The 16,296-nt window shown below is 29.7% G+C and overlaps 1 protein-coding gene across 1 annotated transcript; it reads right to left on the bottom strand.

Annotated features, from left to right (window-relative positions):
* Window positions 1-1,601: 1,601 nt before the first annotated feature.
* Window positions 1,602-2,566, bottom strand: LOC133793699 (uncharacterized). The gene is made up of 2 exons (XM_062230997.1): window positions 2,407-2,566; window positions 1,602-2,308 (listed from the first exon to the last, which is right to left on the bottom strand). The coding sequence occupies exons 1-2, from the start codon at window positions 2,464-2,466 to the stop codon at window positions 1,700-1,702; spliced, it is 669 nt and encodes a 222-aa protein (XP_062086981.1). The 5' UTR covers window positions 2,467-2,566; the 3' UTR covers window positions 1,602-1,699.
* Between the last annotated feature and the right edge of the window lie 13,730 nt (window positions 2,567-16,296).

The raw sequence follows: 16,296 nt of genomic DNA, 5'->3' as shown, positions 1-16,296 counted from the left end.
ATCTCAAAAATAGCCGAAACCACCATTAATTTTTTCAGATTTTCAAGCTTTAACCTCCATAAAACCCCAGAAATAAACATAAATCCTTACTTATACTTTCAATATACTAAAATAATCATTTTGCATTTTAAATCTACAAAAACAATATCAAAAATCTCATATTTTATATATAAAAAAAACATTTATAAATCAACATTTTGACTGAGTGGTGGATGGATTTTTGGAGAAATGGCAGCATTCGGTGATGAGCAGTGTTCGCCGGCGGTAGGGGACAGTGGCCGGCGGTGGTGGTGGCGGCGGGGGATGAAAGTGGATGGTTGTGGATGGGTGTTGGTGGATGGGTGAGAGGAAGAAGATTATAGTTATTAGAGTTTTTATTTTAATTTATTATTATTTTATTTTAAGGATAAAATGGGTAATACAAAAAATTCATTAATAAAAGAGGTCATTTAGCTAAAATATTTTGAAAGTAGGTTATTATACAAAATGCACTATAAAAAATGTCTATTTCCACCCATTTCTCAATATTTAATCACCTTTTATTGTATAGTTTTGACATTGACACATTTGCACTATACTAACACAAGAATAACTAGAGATGGTCTTATAATTAATATAATTTTATTCTCTTTCCACTCTTCTTTAAATTGATCAAGTGCAAACAACAGCTATTACCCATTAGCTTTTAGCTGCTTCTTTTTTTTTTTAATAAAAACAATTTAAAAAAATTGTTCCATTTTGTATTTGTCTTCTTGTACATTTCCAGCTTATAATAAGTCGGTAAGCAAAAACCAATTATCACTTTCTACTCCAGGTTATGAAGAGTATCAATTGACTAATGCATTAAAAATAAAAGAATTTTATATGTCCAAATTAGTATGATATTATACAAATTAAGCGGAAGTAAGAAAAAAAAACAATTTAAAGACACCAAAAAAGAAAAGGTTTTAAGCAAGGTTTATACCAAATAAAGTAATTTATTGAATATATATTCAAGCTGCTATTGCTCTTTTTGTCTTTATTATTATTTTGGTTTTGACAATCTAATTAATAAGGTATACAAAGGCCACTGTGTGAAAGCTAAATCAAATGTCATTCATTCATTAACTTCATATATATCAAAGATAAATTCTTAAAATCCAATTAACTGTGAAAAAAGATGGATACCATGTGTATGAAAATTAAAAGGTTTCATGCTACGTGAAGACATATAAGCATGAGGATATTTATATATATATATATATATATATTAATTAATAAATAAATAATGAGAAGGCTTGCTAGTTGGAAAAAAAATATATAAATGATAAGAGAACACTCAAAAGATATATTTACTTTATATATATATATATACAACGTTAATATTTACAATATCTCGAAAACGAAAGTTAATTAATAATTACAGCTTATTTATATACTAATCTTTTACTCTAAAAATCTTCATCTGGATCAACAAAATATCACAGGAAGGAAAAAACAATTGTTAAACTGCTTTGAAAATACATATGTTTTTAAAGCATTTTACCAATTTTGTCCATTTACTTGTTGACTATGATAATTTGAGAACCAAAAAAGACTAAAAATATAAACTTACATCTATATATATTAGCTCTCTATACAATGACCATAATGAATGATTATGATCATTTTTGTGCATCAAAATTTATTGACGTTCGTTTCTTCCCCTGCAAGTCAAAAATCACTCCCGAAACACGTGTTCCTCTCCCGACCGTTGATCGATATGTTTGATCCAACGGCTAGGAGCTTTCCTTGACCCTGCAGTCTCACCATTAGAGCTCCCTATGTGAGCGATATCCAATCCTTTCCCCACGGGAAGAAAAACTGACCTGACGACACGTGTCCCCCTCTCGACCGCCCACTGCCATCGAAACGCGGAAACGTTTCGTTGCCATGCATTCTTGCATGCAAAAACGGCTCCCCTGCTGCTCACTTTGGCCACTCTCAAAACTCTACCGAAGTCCCTCCGCTTCGAGTCAACGACCAGAAAATCAACACCTAATAGATCCGCCATGGCCGGACCGGCCTCCCCGACCACCACTTCCGGCATCGGAAAAGCGTTAGAGCCGGCGCCGCCGATCCGCATGGCCTTGAGGTACTCTTGCCGAGACCTCTCGTCTGGCACTATGCACACGTGTCTTCCGCCCGTGTGGCGGGCAGCGACGGCGAGCCCCACGCTCGTTGCCATGGGACCCCCGTGGGACCAGGCTTCGACGATGAGCTTGGCGTTCCAACCGCCTGCCATGGCAGAAAGAAGCTCGGCCACTCCGGATTCTGTGAATTTCTCACACTGAAAAATAATAACAAAATATAAATAAATAAATTGCGAATCATATAAATTTGAGATTTCGAATTCTGTATATATATATATCTACATCTATAGCTTACCGATTTCACTGTTTCGATATAAGCTTGAGAAGCTGTTTCAGGAGACCAAATGAGCTTCATCGTTTTCAACTTTGCTTCTTCAGTTTCTCTCTAAAAGTTGTTTTTTTCTTTAAATGATACTCTCTCTCTACAAAGTTAGAGAGAGAGTGGAAGTATGGGACAATTGAGAAAGGTGTCAGGTTCGCTGTATTTATATACAATTGCTTATGTGAGAGGAAAAGAGATAGAGAAATAGGAGAGTTATTGTAATAGTTTTAGAAGTAGCGTTGACATTTGCACTATTGCACAAGTAGAATGTGTGCATGTACTATTCATGGGCCTATATAATAATATTCAATATTTTTAAAAATAAAATGTTTCTATATGCACTTTTTTTTCTCTCTAAAACATTTTAAAAAAAATAATTCTTTTCACATCTACATGTTTAAGTACAAAAGTACTTAATATGTCAAAAAAAGGTACAAAATTACTTATTATTAATTACCTCTATTATTATTTTTTAAAATTAAACATCTTTAATTAAAATAGTAACAATATAAGAACATAATTCCTTAAAAAACAATATAAAAAATAATCACGCATTTTATTTTTAACTTAAAATGAGAATAGATATATACTTGATAATTTAATATTAAAAAATCATCATTAGAATTAAAATCATTAGTAATCAAAGTTCACAACAATTATTTTTCATATTTGTAAAAATCGAAGTACATTTTTCTAAACTGATAATTAATTAATATATAAGTGATATACTATATATATATATTTTGAAAGTTTGTGCAATTAATTTTTTTTTAATATTTAATGAGGATATATTTAAATTAATTTTCCAAAATTTTATATTTAATAGCACTTAATTAACTAAAACAAATATAATATATTTTTTTAAAATGGTCTCAAATTCAAATTATCCTCCTCAAATAAAAATTTAACTAAAATGGATGAGAAGTACCAGTAGATCCACTCATTTTTTTTTTTCATTTGAAATTTGACATCTCCTCTTCTTTGTTTTTTTTGGAAATGAAATGACATTGCTGTTTATCTTTCAAGGCGCCAAAAAATTAACTATTTTTTGTGAGAAGGGAGGCTGATGCACCAAAAACTTCAGTCAAACTTTACCTCAACAATGCTTTTTAAAGTACTCTTTCTGCTAGCTAGGAAAGAGAATATATATAAAGTAAATTAAAAATATGTACCATAAATTATTTATTTTTCATTTTTAAGAGAATTAAGAGCATTCCAACCCATTACTCCATGTATAGTGTTGCACCAACACCAAAACTAAGAAATCTTAGCATTATATTTTTTTTTTCATTTCAACCACAACACCAAAAATTACACCAAAAAATATATTATTATTATATTATTTTTTAATTATCTTTTATATATTTAATCAATTTCAATGTTAATTTTATTTTCTTATAGTGTAGAGTAAGAATTTTCACACAAATTAAAATAAATTATATAAAAAATTAATTATGAAATATTTGAAATTTTATTTAAAAAATTAAATTATGTGTATTTATAATTTAAAAAACCCAACATAAAATATAAACTCATATATATATGGGTGCACTCTTAATGGTTACTACCCGTGGATGGTTACTTTAATATTAACTATTAGATTAAGATCAATGGTTCATATTATATATGGGTGCACTCTTAATGGTTACTACCCGTGATGGTTACTTTAATATTAATCATTGGATTAAGATCAATGGTTCATATTTATAGTTGTTAATTAATATTTCTAAAAATAAAATTTGATTTTTTCAAATTTTTGGAAGGGTTACCTGATGAAAAATATTTATTTATTATGAAAATATAATATTGTAAACTTTTTTATTTTTCAAATGTATGTTAATTTTTAAATATAACTAATGTTTCTCATTGGTTGAAAACACCATTAATTATGGTAAAAAAAAAAACTAAATTCGAAATTAATATAGAAAAAAAAATATTTACTTGTTGGTAACTTGCTATACCAAGTCACTATGTTGCCACATCATCATAATTGTTAGTACCCATCTATGGGTAGTAACCATTGAGAAGTCTTCCATCATAATGGTGTTTTCAACCAATGAGAAACACTAGTTATATTTAGAAATTGACATACATTTGAAAAATAAAAAAGTTTACAATATTATATTTTCATAATAAATAAACATTTTTCATCAGGTAATCCTTCAAAAAATTTGAAAAAAATCAAAATTTATTTTTAGAAATATTAATTAACAACTATAAATATGAACCATTGATCTTAATCTAATGGTTAATATTAAAGTAATCATCCATGAGTAGTAACCATTAAAAGTGCACTCATATATATATAAAAGATATAAATATATTTATATTTGAAAAAAAAAAGTTTTTCCGTGTGAACAGTGCACGGCATATATGTCGTGTCACTGTTGACACACGGCTAAATGCTGTTAAGTTTCCCGTTTGATTGGAGGTATTTCAACACACCAACCCCATATATATGGGATAATCTCGTTTGGTTGCAGATGCTCTAAGAAAGAAAATAGAACGATAAAGGGGTACTATTATTTATTTGTAGTTATAATAATAATGGTGTGTATTATACAACAATATTAAAATTCGTGAAAATAAAATCTGACTTTTAAAGAGTAGTAGTATCACATTTTCATTGATATAACTCGCACCTATGTATACTAATATACTACTATTTGATCAATTAATAATGTATTAATACTAATACTAATTAATTATTTTTTATAGTTACTTACTCAAAAATAATAATATTTCAGATGTTCTTACAAAGTACTTATTGGTCGTTCTTAATTCTTGAAACTTCCGTGGAGTACAATTGGTAAAACCCCTACAATTAATATCTTCCTTATTATAAAATATATATGTATGTACGTACACAAATAATGGACTAATTAATTAAATAATATTTACCCAAAAGTGCTGCAAATAATAACTATAAGAACAAAGTTAAGGAAAGAAAAAGTTGACAAGCTAGGGTTAATCATTTGATTTATTATTAGAGTTGATTAAATAACACTTTTCAAACCAAGTTGCATTAAGAAAATACGTATATGCTTAGATATATTTCTGAATTGTTTTTCTTCTTTATATTAGGTCAACGATTAGTGGTAGTAGTAGTGATGGCAGTCCTCTCTAAATATATATGTATATTTATATGTATCTATAGACAACATACACTTGGTAATGAATCATTATATATAGTTATCTTTTGCATCTTGCAATTAATCATATTTTTAACAATGCTCAAATCTTAATAGACAAGATTACTCTTATAAGCAAAATAAACAAATAAATAAAGAAAAATTATGATAAAATAAAATAATAAGATGAGAAAAAATGGATGAACAAGAACGACTATATATACATATATAGAGAGAAGGTTTGGTGTGGTTCATGAAGAGGCTATTATATTTTATTTATTATTCGATTTTTCTGATTTTTTTTTAAATAATAGCGAGTACTATTTAATTTGTAATAGGACATCTTACTTAACATTTAAAAAAATGGAGGATATTTTGCAAAATAAACAATGAAATATAATATTAATTATTTATATTATATTTTTTTACTCTGTAAAAAATTATGATAGACTAAGTTAGTTGGTTGATGTAATCTATTTTATAGAATAACCATGTTGTCTCCATCAACATAGGTTTATATCTCTTCTATATAAAAAATATGTATATAACATAAATTTTTTATTTTAATAATTTTTTAACTTTAATGAAATATTCTAAATATTTAACGAAATATATTTGTAAAATTAATTAAAAAATAGATATTTATTAATTATATTAATATAAACTCAAATGTTTTAAAATATTATTATTATAATATTATTTAATACAAGACTAGATATTTATTAATTATATTAATATAATTTAAATATTATAAAATATCATTATTATAATAATATATAATACATAATAAATACATTATATAAGTTTTGTGTGTATAAATAATATAACTGTGTAACTAAATAAAAAATTAGAATAACATTTATCTTTTACTAAAAATAAAAATAATTAATAAATTTTTTTAAATAAAATTAAGCAAATATATTGCACGTTCATCCCTAAGTATAAACAAACATACGTTTTTCTTATGAGCACAGTATATACGTTTACATATATAGCAACCAATATGGAATTAATTGCCATAAATTTATACAAACATATAAATTATTATAATGAATATTTTTCCTTTTTTTTTGAAAGGGGGTATTTTTTTTTTCTCATCTTGCTGGCTGCAAATTAGTACAAGTTAAGCTGTGTAAAAGTACGTATAGCCGTTCCCATTAGGAGTAAAAATAAAGCTAAAGTAATGCAAATATAGGAAATATATAACATGTTTAATTAATTTTTCATCCAAGTAATACTGTTTATACGTATCTATATGTGTTTATTTTTATGTATACGTCAGAAACTGTCAAAAATATTAATACTGTCAAATGGCTTAAATATATTGAATTGCGCAATTGGTCCCTGTCAACTACTCAGCTGTAGTCTCTACACGTAATATAAGTCATAGTAAATTCTGACATGCATTGAGTTTTTCTTTTTCTTTTTTGGAGGAACTGATTTATTTTTTCTATCGAATATTTTTATATTTTTTTAGAGGGAATATTCTCAAAACACATGTATACATAAAAATATTTTTAATATTCTTGACAATATCAAAATTTTCAATTACTATAAATCGACAAAAATGTGTCGTTACTCATGACTCGTTCATAAATAAATAGTATTCAAAACTTGTTTTTCTGCTATTAAATAAAGATTGGATCTAGCTAGCAGGTTCTAGATATAAATATCTTACAAATTAGCAACAATAATTTTATGTATCAAGTTGGTAAAAATATGCGACCATTAGATGGGGTATACATAGATGACCTTTTATAAATATATATTTGACAAAATATTTAAGATTTACAAAGTTGCACACAAAGTCTCAGCCGTACTACTAGAATAGTTCAAGTAGTACGATTTTTTTGTATATATAAAGTCTACCCCTAACGTTTTTATTGTTTTCTTACGCAGCGGTTTAGGATATGAACAAGCTCGTTACAGCTTCTAAAAATCAAGCTTTCTACTAACTATAATAAATTATTTTATTGCTTGTCAAATAAGGGGCTATTGTATATAAAATGAGACAAGTTGCAAAAACATGAGCAGACAATGACTATGACTTCTTCCAAGTCAAATACTCAATATATATTACTTGCCCTAGGAAAACGCTACTTGCCCCCATAAATACCCAATATATTTATATATATATATATAAATACAATGGATCACAATTCAAAATAATATAGATATACATATACTTGTTAAATCGTGTTTAGTTTTATTTATAAAATTTATTAATTATTTTTATTAAATTTATATTAATATTATATAAATTTTAAATAAAAAATATCTTATTTTAATTAAATAAATAATTTATTTTTATTTAAGTTTATATTTGTTCTAATTTTTGAATTTGAGAGTAACAATAAAATATTATATATTTAATGTAATATTAAATATTATACGTGGATTTTAAATTTAAGTTTTTTTAAAAAAAATAATTTGTTACTAATTGACAGTAGATTATATTATATGTTTAATATGATATTATTCTAATAAGTGAGTTTATGTTTAATTAAATTTGTTTAAGTTATAAAATGTATGATTTTATTATTTTTAAATAATTATCATTGTAAAATATCTAAAAAAATATCTTATTTTAATTTTTTTAATTATTTTTTTTATTTTATTTAAATATTTACAAACTACTGTTAAATATAAAAATATTCGGTTAAATATATAAATAGTACGTTTAAGTTAACTTTGAAAAAAATAAAAAACAATTAAAACAAAACAATTACGCATGTACGGTCTCTACGGGTATTCTCAATTAACGTTTAGTAGAAATTAAGAGTATATGATCATGATTCATGTGAAAAATCTCTATATGCGTGCTTTATGTGAATTTGTTTTGAAGTCAAAACTATTTATTTTCCATTTTTCTTTTGTTCCTCTACTTTTCATTAATGATTTTCACAAGGGTAGATGTAGATGGTGTGTTAAAATTAATTCCGCATCTTTATTTTGACCTTTTCTTAATTATATAGAGTAGTGATGATGATGCGTGACAAAGCTTTTCAATGATTCGTGGGTCGCTTGTTAATCTTCCTCACATTAAGAATGAAACTTTTTTTCTTCTTCTTTTAAGTAAAAGTATCCCCTCAAATAAATAAATAACAATGTAATAATTAAAAGTTTATTTTAAAAGAATATTACATTCACTACAAGAAGAAAAAATGACTTTTACTTCAAATTTTAAGCTGGATTTATTTTGATTTTCGCTTAAATTTGCAGTCGCAGTAGTTCAAGACGAAGCAAAAAGTAGATAAAAATCGAAGTGAAAAATAGATTTTTTACTTCGGTTATTATGTAAAAACCGAAGTAGAAAGTGGAGATTATACTTCAGTTTTTACCTAATAACCGAAGTATAGAAAGTGGGGTATACTTCCTTGCTATGCACTTTTTACTTCGGTTATTATGTAAAAACCGAAGTAAAATAATCAATTTCTACTTCGGTTTTTACATAATAACTGAAGTAGAAAGCCTTCCCCTTATTTATTTTTTTTTAATAATTATGTCTTATTATTTTAAACTGGCCCAATTTTATTTATATATATATATATATTTGCCCTAATTTTTTTTTTAAATGGTCTAATCATATGAATTTTGTATAATCCCTTTCATTAATGCATTGATGATGAGCTCATCTTGATTACTTTGCATTTTGTTATGATTATATTTACTTGAGTCCAAAAGGTTGTGACATCAACGAAAAAGGATAATAAGAAACTTAAAATGGCCATTGTAATTTAGAAGGCAATACAAGTAACATCTTTATCAATTATATATGTACGACACAGCATATTGAGTCATCACAAGCATTAATTAAATTATTGTTCCAATCAAAATTATAATAATATATGATACATCTAATGAAAATCATGGCGGTATTAATCAAATAAAGTAAATTATTGAATTAGATGATCATATGATATCTAATGAATTGAAATCATATCAACCATCATCATCTTTGAAAGCAACTATACTATTGTCCTGTATATGATGGAGGTGATTAATAGAGACCTGTTTGTGTCAAAACAGCCATGTATATCTTCATCTTTTTATTTTTATGTTCAAAACTTAGCTAATGGGTTTTGAATCATATAATTTTATATATATAAAGAAAAAATATTAAAGTAATAGCATGATGGATGTCTAACAAGGGAATTTGACTGTCATAGATAACACTACTTTGCCGATACTAGTTAATGGGGTTTCTAAATATGAGCCCTATCAAATCAAATCAAATCAAATGTATGGAAAAGCTTTATTAAAGCATTAGATATTAAATAAAATAATATCGTTAAATTATATCCTTAATTCAGCGAACTCACAATAAATGAAGCTTAATATTGTCGATCTTATATTAATATGGTGTTGGAACCTTTTGTTATGAATTATTAAAAATTGATACATTTGTGTGTGATATGAGAAAAGTCCCACATGGATTTGGAACACTCTTTTTGGAGTGTATATATATTGCAAATGCAATGACTTGGGGCGTGCCCCAAGGGGTACCCAGTTTTGTGCGAATGGGTGAGGACTCACACACTTGACCACCATACACGCGCGCGCGCCGCCGCCGTCCGTCAAAGGCTGTTTTATCCTGGGGACGGCGTAGTTGATAGACTGGCGTGCACACTTCGGGCAGAGCCGCGAAACGTCTTAAAGATAGCGACTTTGTCCGCGACTCAGCCAGAAATATTGATCGTTAAATTCGTTCCATTTTATTTTCTATTGTGGAATATCAATTTTAAGACGTTTTCTGTTCTGCTATGGCTGCGACCGATGAATTTTCTGGTTCTACCTCTGTTGATATTAACAAACCATTTCGCTTTGAGGGTTTACACTTTAAGCGTTGGAAACAGAAGATGCTTTTTTATCTGACCATGAAGAAGGTGGCGTTTGTGCTCACTGCTCTGAAGCCGGTTGTCCCTGAAGCCTCGACCGACAAGGACAATCAAACTGAACGTGAGAAGCAACAGAAGGACTTGGACTCATGGGTGGAAAACGATTTCCTATGTAAGAATTTTATTCTTAACGGTTTATCTGATGATCTATATGACTATTATAACTCAGACAAGTCAGCAAAGGAGATTTGGGAGGCGCTGCAAAAGAAATACGATACAGAGGAGGCGGGGACTAAAAAATACGCTGTTAGTCGCTACCTGAAGTATCAGATGGTTGATGACAAATCTGTGGAGGCCCAATCTCACGAAATTCAGAAAATTGCTCATGAGATTATCTCGAAAGGTATGGCCCTTGATGAACAGTTTCAAGTTGCTGTTTTAATTGACAAATTACCTCCTTCCTGGAAGGACTTTAAAAATGTTCTCAGGCATAAGACTAAGGAATTTTCCTTAGAAAGTTTGATCACCCGCCTTCGAATCGAGGAGGAAGCAAGGAAACAAGACCAGAAAGAAGATGTGCTTGTTGTCTCTAACAGCATCCCTAAGAAGCCCACATCTGCGGTTCTAAAGCCAAATGGCAAAACCTTTAAGAATCAGAACCGCAACTCGAATTCAAATTCCAACCGCAACGCGAATTCAAATTCCAACCGCAACAACCAGCACAATCCTCGAAACAACAATCAGAATTGGAACCATAACAGGAACCAACATGGAAGGCAGCAGCCCCCACCTAAACAGAATGACTCTGGACAATTCCTTTGTTACGTTTGTAACAAGCCAGGTCATATGGCACGTAAGTGTAGGAACAAGCCAAGCACTGCTCCGCAGGCTAACTTGACTGAAGAAGCTTTTATAGCTATGATTTCTGAGATCAACCTTATTGGTGGATCAGATGGGTGGTGGGTAGACACTGGCACTTCTCGCCATGTCTGCTATGACCGTGCTATGTTTAAAACATACACTGCTGCTGATGATAAGAAAGTGATGTTGGGAGATTCCCACACCACTATTGTTGTTGGGATGGGAAATGTGGAGCTTAAGTTTACCTCAGGAAAGACTTTATTACTGAAAGATGTAATGCATACTCCTGAGATGAGAAAGAATCTGGTTTCTGGTTTTCTGCTTAATAAGGCTGGGTTTACTCAAACTATTGGGGCTGATTTGTACACCATCACTAAGAATGGTATTTTTGTTGGGAAGGGTTATGCTACTGATGGTATGTTTAAGTTAAATGTTGAATCCAATAAAGTTTCTCCTTCTGCTTATATGTTGTGTAATTTTAATGGTTGGCATGCTAGACTTTGTCATGTTAATAAGTGCATTATTAAGAACATGAGTAACATAGGACTGATTCCTAAAGTGTCAGAAAATGACTTTGAAAAATGTGATTTCTGTAGTCAAGCAAAAATAACTAAGACTCCTCATAAGTCTGTAACTAGAGAATCTGAGCCACTAGATTTAATTCATTCAGATATTTGTGAACTTGACGGAACGTTAACTAGGAATGGTAAACGTTATTTTATCACTTTTATTGATGATTGTTCTGACTTTACTTATGTGTACTTGATGAAAAATAAAAGTGATGCGCTTGACATGTTCAAATTATTTGTGACTGAAATTGAGAATCAATTCAATAAGAAAATTAAAAGGTTTCGTAGTGATAGAGGAACTGAATATGATTCAAACATGTTTGTTGAGTTTTATAATTCACATGGCATTGTACACGAAACCACTGCACCATATTCACCTGAAATGAACGGTAAAGCTGAAAGGAAGAATCGAACTTTTACTGAATCTGTTGTGGCTATTTTATTGAATTCTGGTGCTGCATCTCATTGGTGGGGTGAAATTCTGTTGACTGTTTGTTATGTGCTGAATAGAGTTCCTAAGTCTAAAAGTAAAGTTTCACCTTATGAGATCTTGAAAAATAGGCAACCTAACCTGTCTTATTTTAGAACTTGGGGTTGTCTGGCTTATGTTCGTATTCCTGATCCTAAGAGAATTAAACTAGCAAGTAGAGCCTATGAATGTGTATTTATCGGATATGCAATGAATAGTAAAGCATATAGGTTCTATGATCTAAATGCGCATGTTATTGTGGAATCAAATGATGCTGATTTTTATGAACATAGATTCCCTTTTAAATTGAGAAATAGTGGGGGCGCATCTACTAGCAACATTCCTGTGATTAGGAATAATGAACATATTGAGGATAGAGAATCAAAACCTAGGAGAAGTAAAAGAACTAGAGTTGCTAAAGATTATAGTTCTGATTTCTGTGTCTATACATTAGAGGAGGATCCTGCTAACCTCCAAGAAGCCTTGTGCTCTTTAGATGCTGACCTTTGGCAAGAAGCAATAAATGATGAGATGGAGTCTCTTGAGTCTAACAAAACGTGGCACTTAGTTGATTTACCTCCTGGTTGTAAGCCTATAGGTTGTAAGTGGATCTTAAAAAAGAAATTGAAACCCGATGGTACTGTTGAAAAATACAAGGCTCGTTTGGTAGCCAAGGGTTTTAGGCAGAGAGAAAACATAGATTTCTTTGACACCTTTTCACCTGTTACGAGGATAACATCCATTAGAGTTTTGATTTCCCTAGCTGCCATACACAATCTAGTTGTACACCAAATGGATGTTAAGACTGCTTTTTTGAATGGTGAATTGGAAGAAGAGATCTATATGGATCAACTGGAAGGGTTTGTGATCCATGGCCAGGAACATAAGGTTTGCAAGTTAGATAAATCTCTGTATGGTCTTAAGCAGGCACCTAAGCAATGGCATGAGAAATTTGACAATTTAGTTATCTCACATGGATTTAAAGTGAATGAAAGTGACAAATGCATTTATTATAAATCTGGTAATGACATTTGCACTATTGTATGTCTATATGTGGATGACTTGCTCATATTTGGTTCGAATATCCATGCTGTTAATGTTGTGAAATCTCTGTTGTGTGCTAACTTTGATATGAAAGACCTCAGAGAAGCGAATGTAATCCTTGGTATTAAGATTACTAGGTCCGAAAAGGGAATTTCTCTGGATCAATCTCACTATATTGAGAAGATTCTAAAGAAATATAATTACTTTGATTGTAAACCTGCTTGCACACCATATGATCCAAGTGTAAAGTTATTTAAGAACACTGGTGACGGTGTAAGACAATCTGATTATGCGAGCATCATTGGCAGTCTTCGATATGCCACTGATTGTACGAGACCCGACATTGCCTATGTCGTGGGATTATTGTGCAGGTTTACTAGCAGACCTAGTATAGAGCATTGGCATGTTATTGAAAGGGTCATGAGATACCTAAAGAGAACCATGAACCTTGGATTACATTATCAGAAGTTTCCAGCTGTTCTCGAAGGTTATAGTGATGCAGACTGGAACTCTCTGTCTGATGACTCCAAGGCAACAAGTGGCTATATCTTTAGTATAGCTGGTGGAACTGTTTCTTGGAAATCAAAGAAACAGACTATTTTGGCACAGTCCACCATGGAGTCAGAAATGATAGCACTAGCTACAGCTAGTGAAGAAGCAGGTTGGCTGAGAAGCCTGCTAGCTGAGATCCCTTTATGGGAAAAACCGATACCAGCTGTGTTGATCCACTGCGATAGTATCGCGGCTATTGCAAAAATTAAGAACCGTTATTACAATGGTAAGAGACGACAGATACGTCGTAAGCATAGTACTGTTAGAGAGTTTCTCTCAACAGGAGCTATTAGAGTGGATCATGTACGCACTGATGATAACCTAGCAGATCCTTTGACGAAAGGATTAGCTAGAGAGAAAGTCCATCAAACATCGAAGGGAATGAGACTATTGCCCTTAGAATGATGAATCACTCATGATGGTAACCCAACCTAAAGACTGGAGATCCCAAGAACTAGGTTCAATGGGTAATAACAAGTTGTGAAGTGATAAGAGTTGAATCATGCTATTTCCATTTTATTTTCTATTGTGGAATATCATATGGTAAAGCAGTCTATATATATTTTAAAGGAGAAATTACACATAGTTTGTAAATTTAAAAAAAAAATTGAAAATAAGAAATTTTATAAAAATTACAAAAATATCGATAATAGTTTGTAACGTTTTGTGATCGCCTTTTACAAAAAAAAAATCTCCCTATTTTTGTTCTTTTGTATTTTTTGTAATTTGTTCTAGATTTCATGTTTTTAGTTTTTTTTTTAAATCTTAAGTATTTTTATAAAAATTATTTATTTTAAATGGTAACTCGATCTATTTTATCAACGCTTTGGTCAACCATAATATATATTTTTTGTAACAAAAAATGTAATTATATTACTTAAACAAACGCTTTTAAAAGTTTAATAGTTTCTCAAACTTCTATAATATTTTTAATCCACAGACCACGAATGAGTACGGGATGATGAGAAATTTAAAGTGGATATGCTGAAAATATTAATAATAATTCTAGTTTGACAGTTGGCTACCAATAAAAATCACTTTAAAAGATAGTTATTACTTATTAGCTCTTTAAAATCTGCAAATTGATCAACATTAATATTTGAAAGCAGTCTTTTTCCCATAAAAAAAATCTGAAAGCAGTATTCTAAATTAAACTTTACGAAAAAACGGCCTCACTAGAGCGTATGTATTTTTTTGATGAAAAATTTGCAATTAAGCTAAATTATTAATTATTTAGGTTTGTTATTCTTATATTTTCATTTTTTACTAAAATAATCATGATAATTGCACGGTAGTATGTCTTTGGGGCCGTTAATTTCAAAATTATCATGAGAAATTTACAGCGTAATTCTTAATTTTTTTTCCGACAATAATTTTGAGATAAATAATTCTATTAAATAAATAAATTAATCCTATTGAACTTCCATAGTTTATTTGCAAACATTGTGTGACATTTGAGCTTTCCCTTTATATATGTGAGTCACTATTTCTCCACTAACTAACATCAAACCTTAAGAAAACCTTTTTTTTTATATATACATACATATATATATATATATATAATTATTTAGTTGAAAGCTTAATCCTCTCTTCATACCAATAGTGCTTTCTTCATACGAATTCCTAATGATTTAGCAAATATCAAATGTTATTCAAAATAAATGCATCTGTTTTACCCTTTAGACATTTTTTTACACCTTTAATCTTGATTTTGATATTAACTATTTTTTTATTATTCTTAAAAAGTAATATTTAAAAGGCGTATATTTGCTATTTGGTAGTATGAATTTTACAAAATCTAATCATTTTCTTTTATCATGATTTGAAAAGTTTAAATCTGACTTTAGATTTAATTTTTAATGTAATCATAATTGAAATTATTTAAGCATATAACAGGATAAATCAAATTAGAGGATAAAGTAATCATAATTTTAATAAAAAAGAAAAAAAAAAAAAGGAAATAGTATTGAAGATTGATTATACTTAAAGGTTTTCTAAGGAAATAATATGTAACGGCTTCCTAATTCATGACCGTTATACTGTGTACTCAAAATTTTGTCAGACCTGTTAATCAGGTTATTTGGTTTAAAATGTGTAACTAAGGTTAGTGATAAGGGTTAGGGTTAAAAAATTTGGTCAAAAAACCGTTGACTTTTATTTAAAAAGTTTCATATAAACATGGGATCCCAAAATATTACAACTAAGCTGTCAAAAAGGTATGTATACATCAAAATTACATTTAGCCGGCCTAAGCGGCAAAACAGGGCTTCAACCCTAGTTCCTCTGAGATAACCCCAGTCGTGGTGGTCGAGCAGCCGCATATGTATACGCCGCCACTGAAGCTCTCCAACTCATGGCTGGTCAAGCTTTTCCTTTCCCTTACCTGCACCACAAAGCAC

Source organism: Humulus lupulus, chromosome 8, assembly GCF_963169125.1.
Source record: "Humulus lupulus chromosome 8, drHumLupu1.1, whole genome shotgun sequence".
NCBI classification, from domain to species: Eukaryota; Viridiplantae; Streptophyta; class Magnoliopsida; order Rosales; family Cannabaceae; genus Humulus; species Humulus lupulus.
Note: the sequence above shows the minus strand (reverse complement) of the source record. Positions and strands in the feature narration are given on the sequence as shown.